The 17,661-nt window shown below is 41.9% G+C and overlaps 1 protein-coding gene across 1 annotated transcript in view; it reads right to left on the bottom strand.

Moving 5' to 3' along the window:
• kcnk17 (potassium channel, subfamily K, member 17) overlaps positions 1-4,999 on the bottom strand; it is a 29,902-nt gene extending 24,903 nt beyond the window's left edge. The window contains exon 1 of the mRNA XM_029639752.2: positions 4,784-4,999. Coding sequence (XP_029495612.2) covers positions 4,784-4,999 — 216 coding nt within the window. The remainder of the gene's footprint in view (positions 1-4,783) is intronic.
• Between the last annotated feature and the right edge of the window lie 12,662 nt (positions 5,000-17,661).

Raw genomic sequence — 17,661 nt, 5'->3', positions numbered from 1 at the left:
CTTATTTGAGCTGTTCTTGCCATAATATGGACTTGGTCTTTACCAAATTACTTTTAACAAAGCACACCTGTTAATTGAAATGCATTCCAGGTGACTACCTCATGAAGCTGGTTGAGAGAATGCCAAGAGTGTACAAAGCTGTCATCAAGGCAAATGGTGGCTACTTTCAAGAATCTCAAGTATAAAATATAATTGAATTTGTTTAACCCTTTTTTGGTTACTAGATGATTCCATATGTGTTATTTCATAGTTGTGATGTCCTCACTATTATTCCACATTGTAGAAAATAGTAAAAATAAAGAAAAACCCCTGAATTAGTAGGTGTGTCCAAAATTTTGACTGGTACTGTATATATTTCAGATATGTTCAAGTTCTATGCCTCCAGGGACAAATGGAGGCAGCAGGACTTCCACTTAACCAGCCCCCGGCACATTTATTTACTTTTAAGGAGGAATAACATTGGGACATAAAAACATTTATTTAGGCCTACTCAACCGTAGATTAACTTGTATTTTTTCTGTGAGGCAGGTTTCCCTCAAAGGTTTGATTTAATTCCCGTCCCACTTCTTGCTGCTCAGCTAGCTATTTTGTCTACTAACCAAACTCTAAGGCATGAGGTCAACTAGTGTAAACAGTCTCCCCTATACAGAGTAAACAGTCTCCCCTTTACAGAACAAACACATTCTGCTTAGATAAGAAAAGCTAGAATCTAACCCTGCAATCTAGTGGTCAACTTTCAAGGCCCCTACTCGAGACAGCCACGCTAACACTGTCATAAGTCAAGGTTATATAACAGTTTGCTTACTTGGTGGACAGACTGTAACCACCGTTTCATCTCTTTACGGTCGCTTGTGCTAATTCTGGACTTTTAGGTCAATGGACCACAGTTGTCAAGAAGATGATGTACATGACCTGAAAATCCCTTGTAGTGAGGTATGTCTCGCAGCTGTGTCAGAATGAAGATGTTGACACAGCCTATTACATAAACGTCTTCGCAGGGAGCATCACACATTTGACAGTTACTCCACATATACCGTACACATGGAGGCCCAAAGATGTTACCAAGAAGAAAATATTTTTCCTTCAATTTGCAAGAAGCTGAATGTATGACATTATTGCTGCCTGTAGCATTGAATTCAATAGTAAGGGAAGCCAGGGAACATTTAGCCTCACTTGATAATAAAAGCAATAAAATAATAGCCAATCAGCTTTGAGCTAAACTGAGTGAGATCAACTGTGAATGGTCCTGACGCATAAAAATAAAGTGTCAAGAGAAGCCAGTTTGGATTTGTCTTCACATCAAAAGCAAAACGTCATTGACAGGAAAAACGTAAAATTGTTGCATCTCGTTGTGTTGTCCTCTGGTGGCAAGCTAGGTAGCTAAAATTGTCCATTCACTAAAATAGCCCTGGATGGAGATAGGGATTCGGACTTGTGGTTTTACTTAATTCTCCATACTGGCCAATGATTATAACGGTGATTCTGATGCAACCATAAATTCATACATTGTGCCCCTGGCCTGAGAGGATGGATGTTCAATATGTACCTAGATATAGTAGGCTAATGTTAACTACCCGGCACATCGTTGTCCATGAAAGGAAGTTAGGCTAGCGAGCAAGCATTTTAGCCAGGTAACCCAGGACAACAAACCTAAAAGCGTATACCGTATGACAGTCATAGACCGTTTTGGTCACATGAAAGAGAGGAGGATGGCATTAGTGTTCCTCCACAAGTAGGGTGAGTGTCATAAGGTGAATGCACCAATTTGTAAGTCGCTCTGGATAAGAGCGTCTGCTAAATGACTTAAATGTAAATGTAATGTGAGTCAACATGTTTTTTTTCTACCTGCACGCACGCACGCACGCACGCACACACACTCACATTATATTTATCTTACGTTGATTGGACGAAATTGTTTTTGGTATTAGAGTAAACGTAGGTGATTTGATGATGTTAAAGTTGAAATAGTGCTGGAATAGTGGAGGCAGCTCCTGTTTTCTTTGAGACTTGCGGTAACTCTTCATGGTTCTAAATCAACAGTTGTTTAGTAGTCTGAACATTTCGGAAACAATAACTTGTTTGACCATGCTGTAGGTTATGTAACAGTTTGTTAAATACAATATGCTTTGTGGATATTACTGGACAGATGATGCTCTCCTGTTTTGTGATGAAACAAACGTTTTATTCTGCCTTCGGAAAGTATTCAGACCTTAACTTTTTTACACATTTTGTTACGTTACAGCCTTATTCTAAAATAGATTAAATAAAAAAATGTTAGAGCAAAAACCAAGCCATGAGGTCGAAAGAATTGTCTGTAGAGCGGTGAGACAGGATTGTGTCGAGGGGCAGATCTGGAGGAGGGTACCAAAAAATGTCTGCAGCATTGAAGGTCCCCAAAAACACAGTGGCCTCCATCATTTTTAAGTGGAAGAAGTTTGAAACCACCAAGACTCTTCCTAGAGCTGGCCGCCTGGTCAGACTGAGCAATCGGGGGAGAAGGGCCTTGGTCAAGGAGGTGACTAAGAACCCGATGGTTCTAGAGTTCCTCTGAGGAGATGGGAGAACCTTCCAGAAAGACAACCATCTCTGCAGCACTCCACCAATCAGGCCTGTATAGTAGGGTGGCCAGACAGAATCCACTCCCCAGTAAAAGAATCTCAGACCATGAAAAACAAGATTCTCTGGTGTGATGAAACCAAGATTGAACTCTTTGGCCTGAATACAGGTATGCCAGCTTGTAGCGTCCTACCCAAAAAGAATGTAGGCTATAATTGCTACCAAAGGTGCTTCAACAAAATACTGAGTAAAGGGTCTGAATACATATGTAAATTTAATATCAGTTTTTTATTTTTTATTAAATTAGCAAAATGTCTAAGAACCTGTTTTTGCTTCATCATTATGGGGTATTGTGGATAGATTGATGAGGAAATTTAAAATATAATTTAGATTAAGTCTGTAACCTAACAAAATGTGGAAAAAGTTAAGGGGTCTGAATACTTCCCGAAGGCACTGTATATCACGGTGGCATATGAACTAACAGGTTATAGAATAAACAATGCAATTATCACAACACAGGTTGTAATATGGCTTCCCTACTGATTTTACCTACGCAACGCTACTGCACACATATCTGCCACTGCTTGAACCCGCTGCAGACCTACCTGTCCACAGATGCATCAAGCTGATCCCCTTAAAACTACCCACCACTTTACATAAATGCACAGCTAAAGCTTTTAAAGTTGAATAAAAAATGATAATTCAAGAACATTTTGTAACCTTTTATAAACTTCCATCACAAAATGGATGTAGGTCAAGGTTTGACACTCAGGCAAAGCAGTGCATTTTTAAAAGTAGCCCAATTTGCATGGGAAAGGATTGCCTCCTTGCCTTTTGAACATCAGTCAACAATCCAGCAGTGAGTCAGCACCTCTTGACAGACTAGTATTATCCTCAATTTAACTTGTAAATGGGCCAGTAGCTATGTTTCCATCCAATCGGCAACAGATTCTCATGTGAATATTGAATATTCTAAAATCTGCATAAAAACAGTATGCGCATTTTCCCACCAGAGATTCAGATTAAATTGGACTTGTTGCAGATAAAAGGCTGTGCGTGATGATGTAGTGCACATAAAAATACATTTGAACTCTATTGATGGTTTTCTCACAAAAAAAAGTTGTGATATACTATATAGCGAGTGTGCCCACTCTGGCATTAGCAAGTATGCTCCAGTCAACAATTAGCAGATACAGTGGGATAGCCAATATGATGAGATTACGATGGACAAAAGAACAAGATTATTTTTATTTGTCAAACGCAGCCAAGCATCGATCATCATGTCACCAGAATAAGACCTTTGATATTTATTGGACAGGAGCATCAAGCTGATCACATTTCACTTTCAGCACACTGTGAAGTTCATCATAAGTTATTTAATGTGTAGCCTAATAAACACCAAGTTCAATATGATGGTTATTATATCAATATTTCAATTTCCACCGACATTTCTCACATAATTAATTTTACAGACACAAAAAGATCCCATCTTGTCTATCGTAATTTGTTTTGTCGACATTTGGCAGTATGTAGAAATGTAAATACGTTGTCTTATTGTGGCTGAGTGGGTAACACTGCCAGAACTCTACTCTGCTTTCATTAGTAATTGATTAACTGCCTCTCATATGTGCCTAGCCTGTCTCCCCTAATGTGCCTAGTCTGTCTTAAATAAATATAAATATATAAATAATATTAAGAAAATGAATCATTTAAAAAGAAATGCAATATGGAAAAAGGCTACATCAAAAATCTTAATTGGAGGTTGAATATTCTCCCAAACACATCTGCCATTAACTCAAGTCATGTTTACACCTTATGCTAACATGTGTTTTTTGTGATCTGATCAAGGTGATCCAATAACTGTGTGATCAAGTTTTGTCACATTTGCACATGGTATTAAAATATCTCTCTTATCCTTCCACTCTGTCAAATAATATTGTATTTGTCACATACTTCGTAGACAACAGTTGTGACCAGATTTTCTGGTCCCTTCTTGTATTCACATTTCTTGACAGATATTCTTTCAAATGAATATGTATGCCATACATCAAATTTGCCCCCTGTCAATGATTTTAGAGGTCAAGATAATTATGTTTTAAATGGTCTCAATCTCAATCAGATCACAATGTGTTTTTTAACTGTCTAAAAACTTGTGCACAATCAGAATGCAGAGAAGTTCAGGACTAAGGACACATGTTAGCACCATCTCGCTCTCACACCGACTCACCTGAGCTATAGCATCCAGGGCCTCTTGGTTCAGACAGGGGTATGTGTCTAGTAGTGATCTCTTCTCCTCAAGTATACGGGCTTTTTCCTGCCGCACCAGACCTCCTTCCAGCTTCCAGAAGATCAGTCCTCCGATCAACACATAGGCCACGTACAGTACCGCCAACATCAGGATAGAGGGGATACGAGACAGGGTGAACCCACTGAGACAAGCCATGTTGACACCAAGGGCTTGGGGCTGCCTCAAGACTTCTGACAGGGTTATTCTACCTCAGCGAACAAACTAAGTAGACAAGTGGTGAGAATCAAGCCAGCCTGGCTCTCCCTTCCCCTTCAATGCGTTGCAGGCAAATTAATCCCCACCCGCACGCACTCCCGTTTCAACCTCCCAAGGTTTAGCATGCAAATCTGACCAGGTAGACTGACACAGAGTGAGGGAAATAGAGAGAGAAGAGATGTAGGGATATACGGGGGCCTGTGTTGCAGGTTAGGGGAAAGGAGGCTCAATAGTAAAAAGGTCAAGACACTGATCCCAGAAAAATTACCCTATTGGCCCCATGTGGTAGGCACAGTTATTTTTGTGCAACCATTACTGAGTGTCGTTCCAGTTGAAGTGTTCTGTTGTGTGATTCTCGCATTTTTGTTTAAAACACCTACTCATTCAAGCGTATTTCTTTATTTGTATTATTTTCTACATTGTAGAATAATAATGAAGACATCAAAACTATGAAATAAAACATATGTAATCATGTAGTAACTAAAATATATTTTATATTTGAGATTCTTCAAAGTAGCCAACCAGCTTCAACTGGAATGTTTTTCCAACAGTCTTGAAGGAGTTCCCACATATGCTGAGCACTTGTTGGCTGCTTTTCCTTCACTCTACGGTCCAACCCATCCCAAATCATCTCAATTGGGTTGAGGTCAGGTGATTGTGGAGGCCAGGTCATCTGATGCAGCCCTCCATCACTCTCCTTCTTGGTCAAATATCCTTTACACAGCCTGGAGGTGTGATGAGTCATTGTCCTGTTGAAAAACAAATGGTAGACCCACTAAGCACAAACCAGATGGGTTGGTTTGTTAAGTGTGCCTTGTTTGTTAAGTGTGCCTTGACATCTAAATAAGTCACTGACAGTGTCACCAGCAAAGCACCTCCAAACGTTCACACTTCCTTCATGCATCACGGTGGGAACCATGATGCAGATGGATGCGGAGATCATCCGTTCACCTTCTCTGCATCTCACAAAGACATGGAGGTTGGAATCAAAAATATCAAATTTGTACTCATCAGATCAAAGGACAAATTTCCACCGTCTAATGTCCATTCCTCGTTTTTCTTTGCCAAAGTAAATCTCTTATTATTATTGGTGTCCTTTAGTAGTTGCACTTGTTAATCCCACCACAGTGTCCAATTTCAAATAGGCTTTACAGCGAAAGCACCACAAACGATTATGTTAGGTCACCACCAACTCAAAGAAAAACACAGCCATTTTTTCCAGCCAAAGAGAGGAGTCACAAAAAGCTAAAATTAATCACTAACCTTTGATGATCTTCATCAGATGACACTCATAGGACTTCATGTTACAGTGGGGAGAGCAAGTATTTGATACACTGCTGATTTTGCAGGTTTTCCTACTTACAAAGCATGTAAAGGTCTGTAAAAAAAAAAAAATCCAGAAAATCACATTTTTTGATTTTTAAGTAATTAATTTGCATTTTATTGCATGACATAAGTTTTTGATCACCTACCAACCAGTAAGAATTCTGGCTCTCACAGACCTGTTAGTTTTTCTTTAAGAAGCCCTACTGTTCTCCACTCATTACCTGTATTAACTGCACCTGTTTGAACTCGTTACCTGTATAAAAGACACCTGTCCACACACTCAAACAGACTCCAACCTCTCCACATTGGCCAAGACCAGAGAGCTGTGTAAGAACATCAGGGATAAAATTGTAGACTTGCACAAGGCTGGGATGGGCTACAGGACAATAGGCAAGCAGCTTGGTGAGAAGGCAACAACTGTTGGCACAATTATTAGAAAATGGAAGAAGTTTAAGATGACGGTCAATCACCCTCAGTCTGGGGCTCCATGCAAGATCACCTTTTTTTCTGTTCTTGGGAATATGACTCACACAATTGATCAGACCAGTCACTTATTTATTATGCATTTAATTAAATTGTCAGTTACCCAATCAAGGCAGGGCCCCACTTTTACCTACGTGTGCCCCCTAACTTCTCCCCTCCCATCTGATGATTAGCAGAGCGTCACCAGCACAAGCTTAGAACTAAGGGTTCCAAAAAGGGTTATTTGTAAGGCAAAGGGTTCTACCTAGAACCTTTATCATCCTAAGAATAGTTTTTTGAAGAAAGGTTTCTTTGAGGATTCTTTGGAAGGCAAGAAGTATTCATTGGAAGTCAAGGTGTTCTACATTGAACCACATAATATTTCCCAGCATGCTCTGTTGCAGGGCGATTTTCAGAATTGTTTGTTTTATTGTAATATATGTGTTTTTGCATGAACATTGCTTGGTTGATACGTCTTCTAACCTAATCCAATCTGTTAGTAATTGGATTTATTGCAACCGCTACTGAGACGGTTGTTCCAGTTTAGATGCTTGAGGTAGTCTAGTATTCAATCTTTCCTACACTGGTATTTATTCTGAATGCAGGTTGCAGGCGATTAACAATTCCACTTGTTGGATATCCTAACTCTGGTTGAGTTCCAATAGAAATTACCCATCACTTTGCAAGCCAGCATAATGTGACTTGTAGGCCTGAAGTGGCTTGTAAACCAGGAGATTCCTAACACCACTGTGTTATGGTATAAGGCCCTCAAATAAAGACCTTATGATTTGTATTGTAATGAATAATACAATTTATTTTAAAGGCTAATATAGCTGGTGGAATTGTTTATAGAGGGTTCCAAAGATAAAAGGGTTCTTGGTAGAACTCTTCACATATCGTTCTATGAAGAACCTTTAGATGATAAAATGGTTATTGGTAAAACCATATACAGGAGGTTCTTTGAAAACCCCTACATAGATGGTTCTAGATCGAACACTCTGCAAAGGGTTCTACACAGCACCAAAAAGGGTTCACCTATGGGGACAAACCAAAGAACCCCGTATGCTTCTACTTAGCACCTTTTTTTCTAAGTGTGACGTGGTAAGATTGGACCCAGGTGCAGAGAAGAGACCAGACGAGGAATCAGTGGTTAAGGATAAACATAATACTTTACTGAGAAACGGTAGCCGCAGGATCACAGTACCCTTGAAAAATCAACAAACACTATGTCACGCCTACTCCCGCTTCCCCTCTCTGGCGCTCGAGGGCGCCAAAATCTGTCTATTAATGTTTTGTTTCCCCTGTCCAGACGCTGTCCTTCTTTTGTTTCATGATGGTTATGTCACACCCTGACCTTAGAGCTTTTTATGTCTCTATTTTGGTTTGGTCAGGGACAGCTGTCAGGGACCATACTTAGGTAGCTTTTCCCACATGGTTTTTGTGGGTAGTTGTTTTCTGTTTAGTGTTTTACACCTGACAGGACTGTTTTGGTTTCTTTTATTTCGCTTTGTTATTTTCTTATAGTGTTCAGTTACAATAAAAAGTCATGAACACTTACCACGCTGTGCTTTGGTCCGATTCATCTTCTTCAGACGACGACTCCCGTTACAGGTTATTTATTAAATATTTACTCCCTATACTTGCTTCTCGTCTTTCAGCATCTGTCCTTACACACTAAATCTCGACAACTCACTCAGGAAATGAACGCACACAGTAAACAATGTAATCTACTGCAAAGGACAACAGAAAACACACCTCTTAACAGGGAAATCATAATGAGTAAATAGGACACACCCGAGTGCCATTCATGTCTCTAGGACAGTCTCTACTGCCCTCTAGTGACAGGTGGAACCATGGCAGTACCCCCTCCTTCTTGGAGCGGCCTCAGCCGCAGAGCCAGGGCGACCACCACGTAGTTGGTTGAAGTCCCGAACAGGTCCCGGATCCAGGATGTCCCGGGCAGGTACCCATGCCCGCTCCTCGAGGCCATAACCCTCCCAGTCCACTAGGTACTGCAGGGTGCCTCGGACCCGACGAGCCTCCAACAGACGCCGGATGGCGTAGGCTGGGCAACCATCAACAATTTGAGGGGGAGGACAGGCAGGTGTGGGGGGAGAGAAGAGACTGGTCCTTCCCAGCTTGAGACGGGAGACATGGAAGAATGGACAGACCTTCATAGACCTGGGAAACTGGAGACGGTAGGTGACCGGGTTGATGCGACTCAGGATTTAGAATGGTCCTATGAAACCTGGAGCGAGCTTCCATGAGTCCACCTTTAAGGGAAAGTGGGGCAAACCCGAACTGACACTCGAATGGCAGTTTGTTGTGAGTATACTCTGCCCAGACGAGGAACTTGCTCCAGTTGCTGGCCTTGGTGGAGACGAAACAGCAGAGGAACTTCTCCAGCCCCTTCTCCAGCCCCTGGTTGTCCCGCTCCGTTTGCCCATTCGACTGGATGTGGTTGTCAATCCTGATGGCCAGCGTTATCAGGGACTCAAGGTCCTCTCCCAGTTTCCGAGTGGTCAGTTCATCCTTGATGGAGGTAGACCCTGGTGGAAAGTGGTGACCAGTGCCTCAGTATTCCACGGATGGTGGTGGCTGTTCCCACACCGCCGTAGCCTACGCCAGGGCCTTCCCCAAGAGTAGAGAGATGATGTAAGCAATCATGGCCCAATCGCATGGAACAAGGAGGACTGTAGCTCAAACACCAGAGAGCACTGAGTGAGGAACACCTTGCATCCTCCCGGGTGGCTGTCTTACCGCTCGGGGGCTGGGATCTTGGGTTGCCGGTGCAGGTTCCCTGGAGGAACTATGGCGATGCCTGTAGCACTGGGTGACAAGACTTTGGCATTGGCTCCTCCTGCGTTTAGGGTTGGGCCATGGTTGGAGGGAATCTGTAAGTGCCTGGAGGGTCTCTGATATTTGGGAGGGTGTTTCTTGCTGCAGCCCCAGCAGTGCTCCTTGTTGGGTTATAGCATTCTGGATCTGGGTGATCTCTGCTGGGTCCATATTGAGACAGAAGCTTGCTGTGACGTGGTAAAGTTGGACCCAGGTGCAGAGAAGAGACCAGACGAGGAATCAGTGGTTAACCTGTCTAGGCCAAGCGTTCTGCTAGCGGAACCCCACCTCAACATTCCGCTGAAAAGGCAGCGTGCGAAATAAAAAAATATTTTTTAGAAATATGTTATTTTCACACATTAACAAGTCCAATACAGGAAATGAAAGATAAACATCTTGTTAATCTACCCATGGTGTCCGATTTCAAAAATGATTTACAGAGAAAGCACAACATATGATTATGTTAGGTCAGAGTGGAGATAGTCAAGGAGAACACAATTATACATTTTTTCATCTGATTGAGACCTGCACAAATCTCTCCATGTGCAGTCCATCCAAACAGGTGCAGTTTGCCAGGAAGTGCAGCTTCTCTAGCTGGAAGTGGTTGTGGTTGAAGCCCTCTGCTTCTTTCTCCATCATCTGGAAAATGGTGGCTCCCACCATCTGGTATATGAAGTGGGCCAAAACCAGGAGTGCCATCCAACTCACCTTCACCCGGGTCACCTGGAACCTCACCATGAACACCCAAGGTTGGCTGGACAGATATCAAGTTTTATCTGTCACATGCGCCGAATACAACACGTACAGTGTTACAGTGAACTTACTTACAAACCCTTAAACAATGCAGTTTTAAGAAAATACAAAAACAGTAAGAGATAAGAATAACAAATAATTAAAGAGCAGCAGTAAATAAGAATAGCGGGGCTATATACAGTGGGTACCGGTACAGAGTCAACGTGCGGGGGGCATCGGTGTCGAGGTAATGGAAGTAATATGTACATGTAGGTAGAGATTAAAGTGTCTATCTATAGATAATAACAGAGAGTAGAGGCAGTGTAGAAGGGGGGGGGGGCAATGCAAATAGTCTGGGTAGTCATTTGAATAGCTGTTCAGGAGTCTTATTGCTTGGGGTAGAAACTGTTTAGAAGCCTCTTGGACCTAGACTTAATGCTCCGGTACCGCTTGCCATGTGGTAGCAAAGAGAACAGGCTATGACTAGGTAAACTGGAGTCTTTGACAAATATTAGGGATTTCCTTTGACACCGCCTGGTACAGAGGTCCTTGATGGCAGGAAGCTTGGCCACGGTGATGTATTGGGCTGTATGCACTACCCTTTGTAGTGCCTTGCGGTCAGAGGCCGAGCAGTTGCCATACCAGGCAGGATGGTGCAGGATGGTGCAGTTGTAAAACCTTTTGAGGATCTGAGGACCCATGCCAAATCTTTTCAGTATCCTGAGGGGGAACAGGATTCGTCGTGGCCTCTTCACAACTGTCTTGGTGTGCTTGGTCCATGTTAGTTTGTTGGTGATGTGGACACCAAGGAACTTGAAGCTCTCAACCTGCTCCACTACAGCCCTGTCAATGAGAATGTGGGGGTGCTTTGTCTTTTTTTCCCTGTAGTCCACAATCATCTCCTTTTTGTCTTGATCACGTTGAGGGAGAGGTTGTTGTCCTTGCACCACACGGACAGGTCTCTGACCTCCTCCTTATAGGCTTTCTCATCGTTGTCTGTGATCAGACACTGTTGTGTCATCAGCAAACTTAATTATGGTATTGGAGTCGTGCCTGGCCGTCCAGTCATGAGTGAACAGGGAGTACAGGAGGGGACTGAGCTCGCACCCCTGAGGGGTCCCCGTGTTGAGGATAAGCATGGCGGATGTGTTGTTACCTACCCTTACCACCTGGGGGCGGCCCGTCAGGAAGTCCAGGATCCAGCTGCAGAGGGAGGTGTTTAGTCCCAGGGTCAGTAGCTTAGTGATGAGCTTTGAGGGCACAATGGTGTTGAAAGCTGAGCTGTAGTGAATGAACAGCGTTCTCACATAGTTGAAGTCGGAAGTTTACACACACTAAGGTTGGAGTCATTAAAACTAGTTTTTCAATCACTCCACAATTTTCTTATTAAAAAACTATAGTTTTGGCAAGTCAGTTAGGAAATCTGCTTTGTGCATGACACAAGTCATTTTTCCAACAATTGTTTACAGACAGATTATTTCACTTATAACTCACTGTATTACAATTCCAGTGGGTCAGAAGTTAACATACACTAAATTGACTGTGTCTTTAGACAATTTGGTAAATTCCAGAAAATGCTGTCATGGGTTTTTGCAGCTTCTGATAGGCTAATTGACATAATTTCAGTCAGTTGGAGGTGTACCTGTGGATGTATTTCAAGGTCTACCTTCAAATTCAATGCCTCTTTGCTTGACATCATGGGATTTTTTAAAATCAGCCATGACCTCAGAAAAATATTGTAGACCTCCACAAGTCTGGTTCATCCTTGGGAGCAATTTCAAAACGCCTGAAGTATAAACACCATGGGACCACGTAGCCGTCATACTGCTCAGGAAGGAGACGCGTTCTGTCTCCTAGAGATGAGCGTACTTTGGTGTGAAAAGTGAAAATCAATCCCAGAACAACAGCAAAGGAACTTGTGGAGATGCTGGAGGAAACAGGTACAAAAGTATCCATATCTGTAACGGTCTTCTTCTGATGAAAGAGAGGCGGACCAAAATGCAGCGTGGTTAGTTTTGTACATCTTTAATAAAGATGAAAATACAACAATCTACAAAACAAGAAATGTGAAAAACCGAAACAGTCCTATCTGGTGCCACAAAGACAGGAACAATCACCCACAAGAGACCTAAAGAATATGGCTGCCTAAATATGGTTCCCAATCAGAGACAACGATAAACACCTGCCTCTGATTGAGAACCACTCTAGGCAACCATACCTAGAGTACTACTCTAACCACAATCCCATAACTACAAACAACCTCAGACAAAACAAACCACATAAATCCCCATGGCACACCCTGGCCTAACCAAAATAATACCGAAAACACAGAATACTAAGGCCAGGGCGTGACAATATCCACAGTAAAAACGAGTCCTATATCGACATAACCTGAAAGGCCGCTCAGCTAGGAGGAAGCCACTGCTCCAAAACCGCCATAAAAAGCCAGACTACGGTTTGCAACTGCACATGGGGACAAAGATTGTACTTTCTGGAGAAATGTCCACTGGTCTGCTGAAACAAAAATAGAACTGTTTGGCCATAATGACCATTGTTATGTTTGGAGGAAAAAGGGGGAGGCTTGCAATCCGAAGAACACCATCCCAACCGTGAAGCACGGGGGTGTCAGCAAAATGTTGTGGGGGGTGCTTTGCAGCAGGAGGGACTGGTGCACTTCACAAAATAGATGGCATCATGAGGAAATAAAACTATATGGATAAATTGAAGCAACATCTCAAGACATCAGTTATTAAAGCTTGGTCGCAAATGGGTCTTCCAAATGGACAATGACCCCAAGCATACTACTAAAGTTGTGGCAAAATGGCTTAAAGACAACAAAGTCAAGGTAATGGAGTGGCCATCACAAAGCCCTGACCTTAATCTTATAGAAAATATGTGGGCAGAACTGAAAAAGCATGTGCGAGCAAGGAGGCCTACAAACCTGACTCAGTTACATCAGCTCTGTCAGGAGGAATGGGCCAAAATTCACCCAACTTATTGTGGGATGCTTGTGGAAGGCTACCTGAAACGTTTGACCCAGGTTAAACAATTCAAAGGCAATGCTATCAAATACTAATTGAGTGTATGTAAACTTCTGACCCACTGTAAATGTGATGACAGAAATAAAACCTGAAATAAATCATTCTCTCTACTGTTATTCTGACATATCACATTCTTAAAAATAAAGTGGTGATCCTAACTGACGTAAAACAGGTAATTTTTCCTGGGATAAATGTATTTGGCTAAGGTGTATGTAAACTTCCGACTTCAACATTAGGTGTTCCTTTTGTCCAGGTGTGAAAGGGAAGTAGTATGAAGTGCAATGGACATTGCATCATCTGTGGATCTGATGGTGCAATATGCAAATTTGAGTGGGTCTCGTGTTTCTGAGATAATGGTGTTGATGTGAGCCATGACCAGCTTTTCAAAGCATTTCATGGCTACAGATGTGAGTGCTACGGGTCGGTAGTCATTTAGGCAGGTTACCTTAGTGTTCTTGGACACAGGTACTATGGTGGTCTGCTTGAAACATGTTGGTATTACAGACTCAGACAGGGAGAGGTTGAAAATGTGAGTGAAGACAGTTGGAAGACTTGAAGACTTGCCAGTTGGTCAGCTTATGCTCGAAGTACACGTCCTGGTAATCCGTTTGCCCTGCGGCCTTGTGAATGTAGACCTGTTTAAAGGTCTTACTCACATTGGCTGCAGAGAGCGTGATCACACTGTCGTCCGGAATAGTTGATGCTCTCATGCATGTTTCAGTGTTACTTGCCTCGAAGTGAGCACATAAGTTATTTAGCTCATCTGGTAGCCTCATGTCACTGGATAGGGAGTTTGAGTTGGGGATAATGGGTATTGGTCCAAAGGAGGGGGTTTGGAACCAAAAGAGGCATATAACTGAACCAACATACATTACCTAGTTGAATTGTATGTTCACTCAACTTTGAATTTTAGGTTGAGGGAACATATAATTCAATTTGAGAATGTATTCTTCCTTATTTGCATATTTCCTATTGGGCCTTTCTAGTGAATTGTAGTTGTACCACCAATTATTGTATTTGTTAGCAACAGAAACATGGTTGTTGTATTCAATGGCTATCAGTCCTGTTGTCTTCATCAAGTGAATGTCCAAGTGAATATATCTTTAAAATTAAACTCTTTATGACAACACATTACACACTAGTGATGGGCATTCAGGCTCAGCTCACCAAAAATAGCAGGTTCTTTTGGCTACCAATACTGTCACGTTCTGACCTTTATTTCCTTTGTTTTGTCATTATTTAGTATGGTCAGGGCGTGAGTTGGGGTGGGCAGTCTATGTTTGTTATTCTATGATTTGGGTATTTCTATGTTTCGGCCTAGAATGGTTCTCAATCAGAGGCAGGTGTCATTAGTTGTCTCTGATTGAGAATCATACTTAGGTAGCCTGGGTTTCACTGTGTGTCTGTGGGTGTTTGTTTCCGTGTCTGTATTTTTCACCACACAGTACTGTTTTGGGTTTCGTTCATTCCACGTTTATTGTTTTTGTATTCAGTTGTTCATGTGTCCATTTTCGCATTAAAAGAAGCATGGACACTTACCACGCCGCATATTGGTCCTCTGATCCTTTTCGCCTCTCCTCTTCGGAAGAAGAGGAGGAAATCCTTTACAAATACGTTGTTTTTTAAAGTGAAACAATTTGCGATAATTTGACTGATTGGTGTTAAAACAATTCTAATTAAACTATTACATGAAATAATACTCTACCTTAACCACAATGTATTTAAAAATGCATTGGTTTGTTATAAAAAAAGAATGCTATTAAACATTTGCATTTAAAGTATAACTTTTGAATGTATATAAACAAAGTGCATATAAATCTAACCATTCAAAACAAATACAATCTCAACAGCATAATAGAATATTGGAATATTGCACCATAAAATAAAATAAATGTAATTGCAAAACTGCAGCATCCCACAAATTGAAATAAATGTAAAAAAGGATTGTAAAGTCTTTTTTAATGTACAGTCATGTTATTCGAACTCAATCAGCATGACGGAGTGATCTCCAGCCTTGTCCTCGTCAACACTCACACCTGTGTTAACGACAGAATCACTGACATGATGTCAGCTGGTCCTTTTGTGGCAGGGCTGAAATGCAGTGGACATGTTTTTGGGGGGGATTCCGTTCATCTGCATGGCAAAGAGGGACTTTGCAATTAATTGCAATTCATCTGATCACTCTTCATAACATTCTGGAGTATATGCAAATTGCCATCATACAAACTGAGGCAGCAGACTTTGTGAAAAATTATATTTGTATCATTCTCAAAACTTTTGGCCAAGACTGTATATAAACAAAGTGCATATAAATGTAACAATTCAAAATGAATACAATCTGAACAACATAATAGAATATTGCACAATATCAAAGAAAAATAAATAACAATGTGCAGAACTGCAGCATCCCACTTAAAACATTACAATTGGTCACTCTTTTCTCTCTCCTTTATTGCCATGTTATAACCAGCAGCACACAGCAATACTGACCATCTTTTGCCTTTATGAGAGATTTGCATTCAGAAATGCAAGCTGCCTCACTTTCGAGAGGCTGATGTGGTTTCTTCTCTCAGTAATTATTTGTCTCGTTTTCGAGAAGACCCTCTCAGATGGCACGGATGTGGCCACTATGCAGAGTCTCCTTGTCATGACTTTAAGCCGTGGGTAGACAGAGGCCCTGTTCTTCCACTAGCTCAGAGGATCTGCAGATTTATGTAGGGGCTCCTCCAAATTGGATCAGACCTCCATTATGGCATCTGCTGAGGGATTCCTTCGATTCCTTCGTGAAGAGCCTCATCCATCGCTCTGGCATCACTGAAGGCTAACTTCTTAAACCTGGGGCCGAGTGCAGCGGTTTCTGTTAGCACGTGATTATATTCCATTCTGTGGAACTTTCTGTACAATGATGAACGTAGGGTGTCCATCAACTCTGTCACATGTCCTGTGGTTACATCTGCTTCTCTCTGGTGGCTGGCTGTGATTCGCTGCAGAACCTTACACAGGAGTATAATTTTTGAGGCTGTCACATAGCTGAAAAGAGAGAACAGTAACTTATTAGTTCAGGTTCATGTTTTGTCTACTGATACTAGATTCTCATCTACTGCTCATATACATTAGTGGCCTTGTTTGTCTGACCTGACGAAGATCAGTTTCGGATCCAAGCGTTTTCAATAAAACGGTGAATTTGGAGCTTTAACAGTGTGCAGGCCTTCTTGTTCTTTACTAGCTACCGGTAACCTCACCCCCATTGGGAACCAATGAACTCCAACCACCTATTCTGCTAGGTACGGTCCTTCAGCAGGACATGCAAACCATAGTTGGCTGTGCATCCTGCTGGAAGCATCCTGCTGGAAGCATGCATTGTCGAACCAGAGCCAGAAGCTTGGTCAATCCATATAGGGAATTCAGTCTCAAATGGCCGTAATCCTTTGAACGCGTTGGGGGCAGTGATGTAGTGATAAGAAAAGTGGGTAAACTATAACTCCAGTGGGTGATCGAGATAACACAAACAACCACCGATATAAACCAAACGTATTACATTATTATAATGTATTGTTTGATTGCATTTTCATGCATGTCTATAGAGAAGGCCTATTAATTTTGTGTAGGTAAACATTTTACAAAATGCACATCCGGTCACCCTCCTAAAATAGTTAATTTGGACTAGTCACTAAAAAAGAAACACAGGATGTGGAAATGTTTTTATTGAAATGTGTAATGGCTATCTGGCGGTAGCCAGAGCCCCAGATAGCCATCTGACTGAAATATCAGCGACTATTTATTTACCAGTTGTAGAGTCATTCTCTGAAAGTCTGTTTTTAGGCGAAGATTAGCAGGAGTCGAAGGACTGTCTTATGTCCTTCATCTCGCAAGGCCACTGTCAGCGGCATTTCTCTGCCACTTGACAGTGTTCCTCTCGGCTGAGGAAGTTCGTTTCACGTCTCCGCCTGTGCCGTGTCCGGAGTTTGCCGTTGGACAGAGTGCAAATGAATGCGCTGCTAACAAGGCAAATCCGGGGTGAGCAGGCAAACATAACGAGCATACCTGAATCATGATTCCAATCGTTCGCAGAGAGGCAGGCTTGATTAGAATTCAGATCCGCATGAATTATTGACATAATTGCAATCCAAACTCAACCATAATTTACTCGTTGTGACGCAATCAGGTCCCACACTTCCTTTTAGACGAGACGGACTTTATGAG

Source organism: Oncorhynchus nerka, linkage group LG28 (genome assembly GCF_034236695.1).
Source record: "Oncorhynchus nerka isolate Pitt River linkage group LG28, Oner_Uvic_2.0, whole genome shotgun sequence".
Lineage (NCBI taxonomy): Eukaryota > Metazoa > Chordata > Actinopteri > Salmoniformes > Salmonidae > Oncorhynchus > Oncorhynchus nerka.
This window is presented reverse-complemented; position numbering and strand designations above follow the sequence as displayed.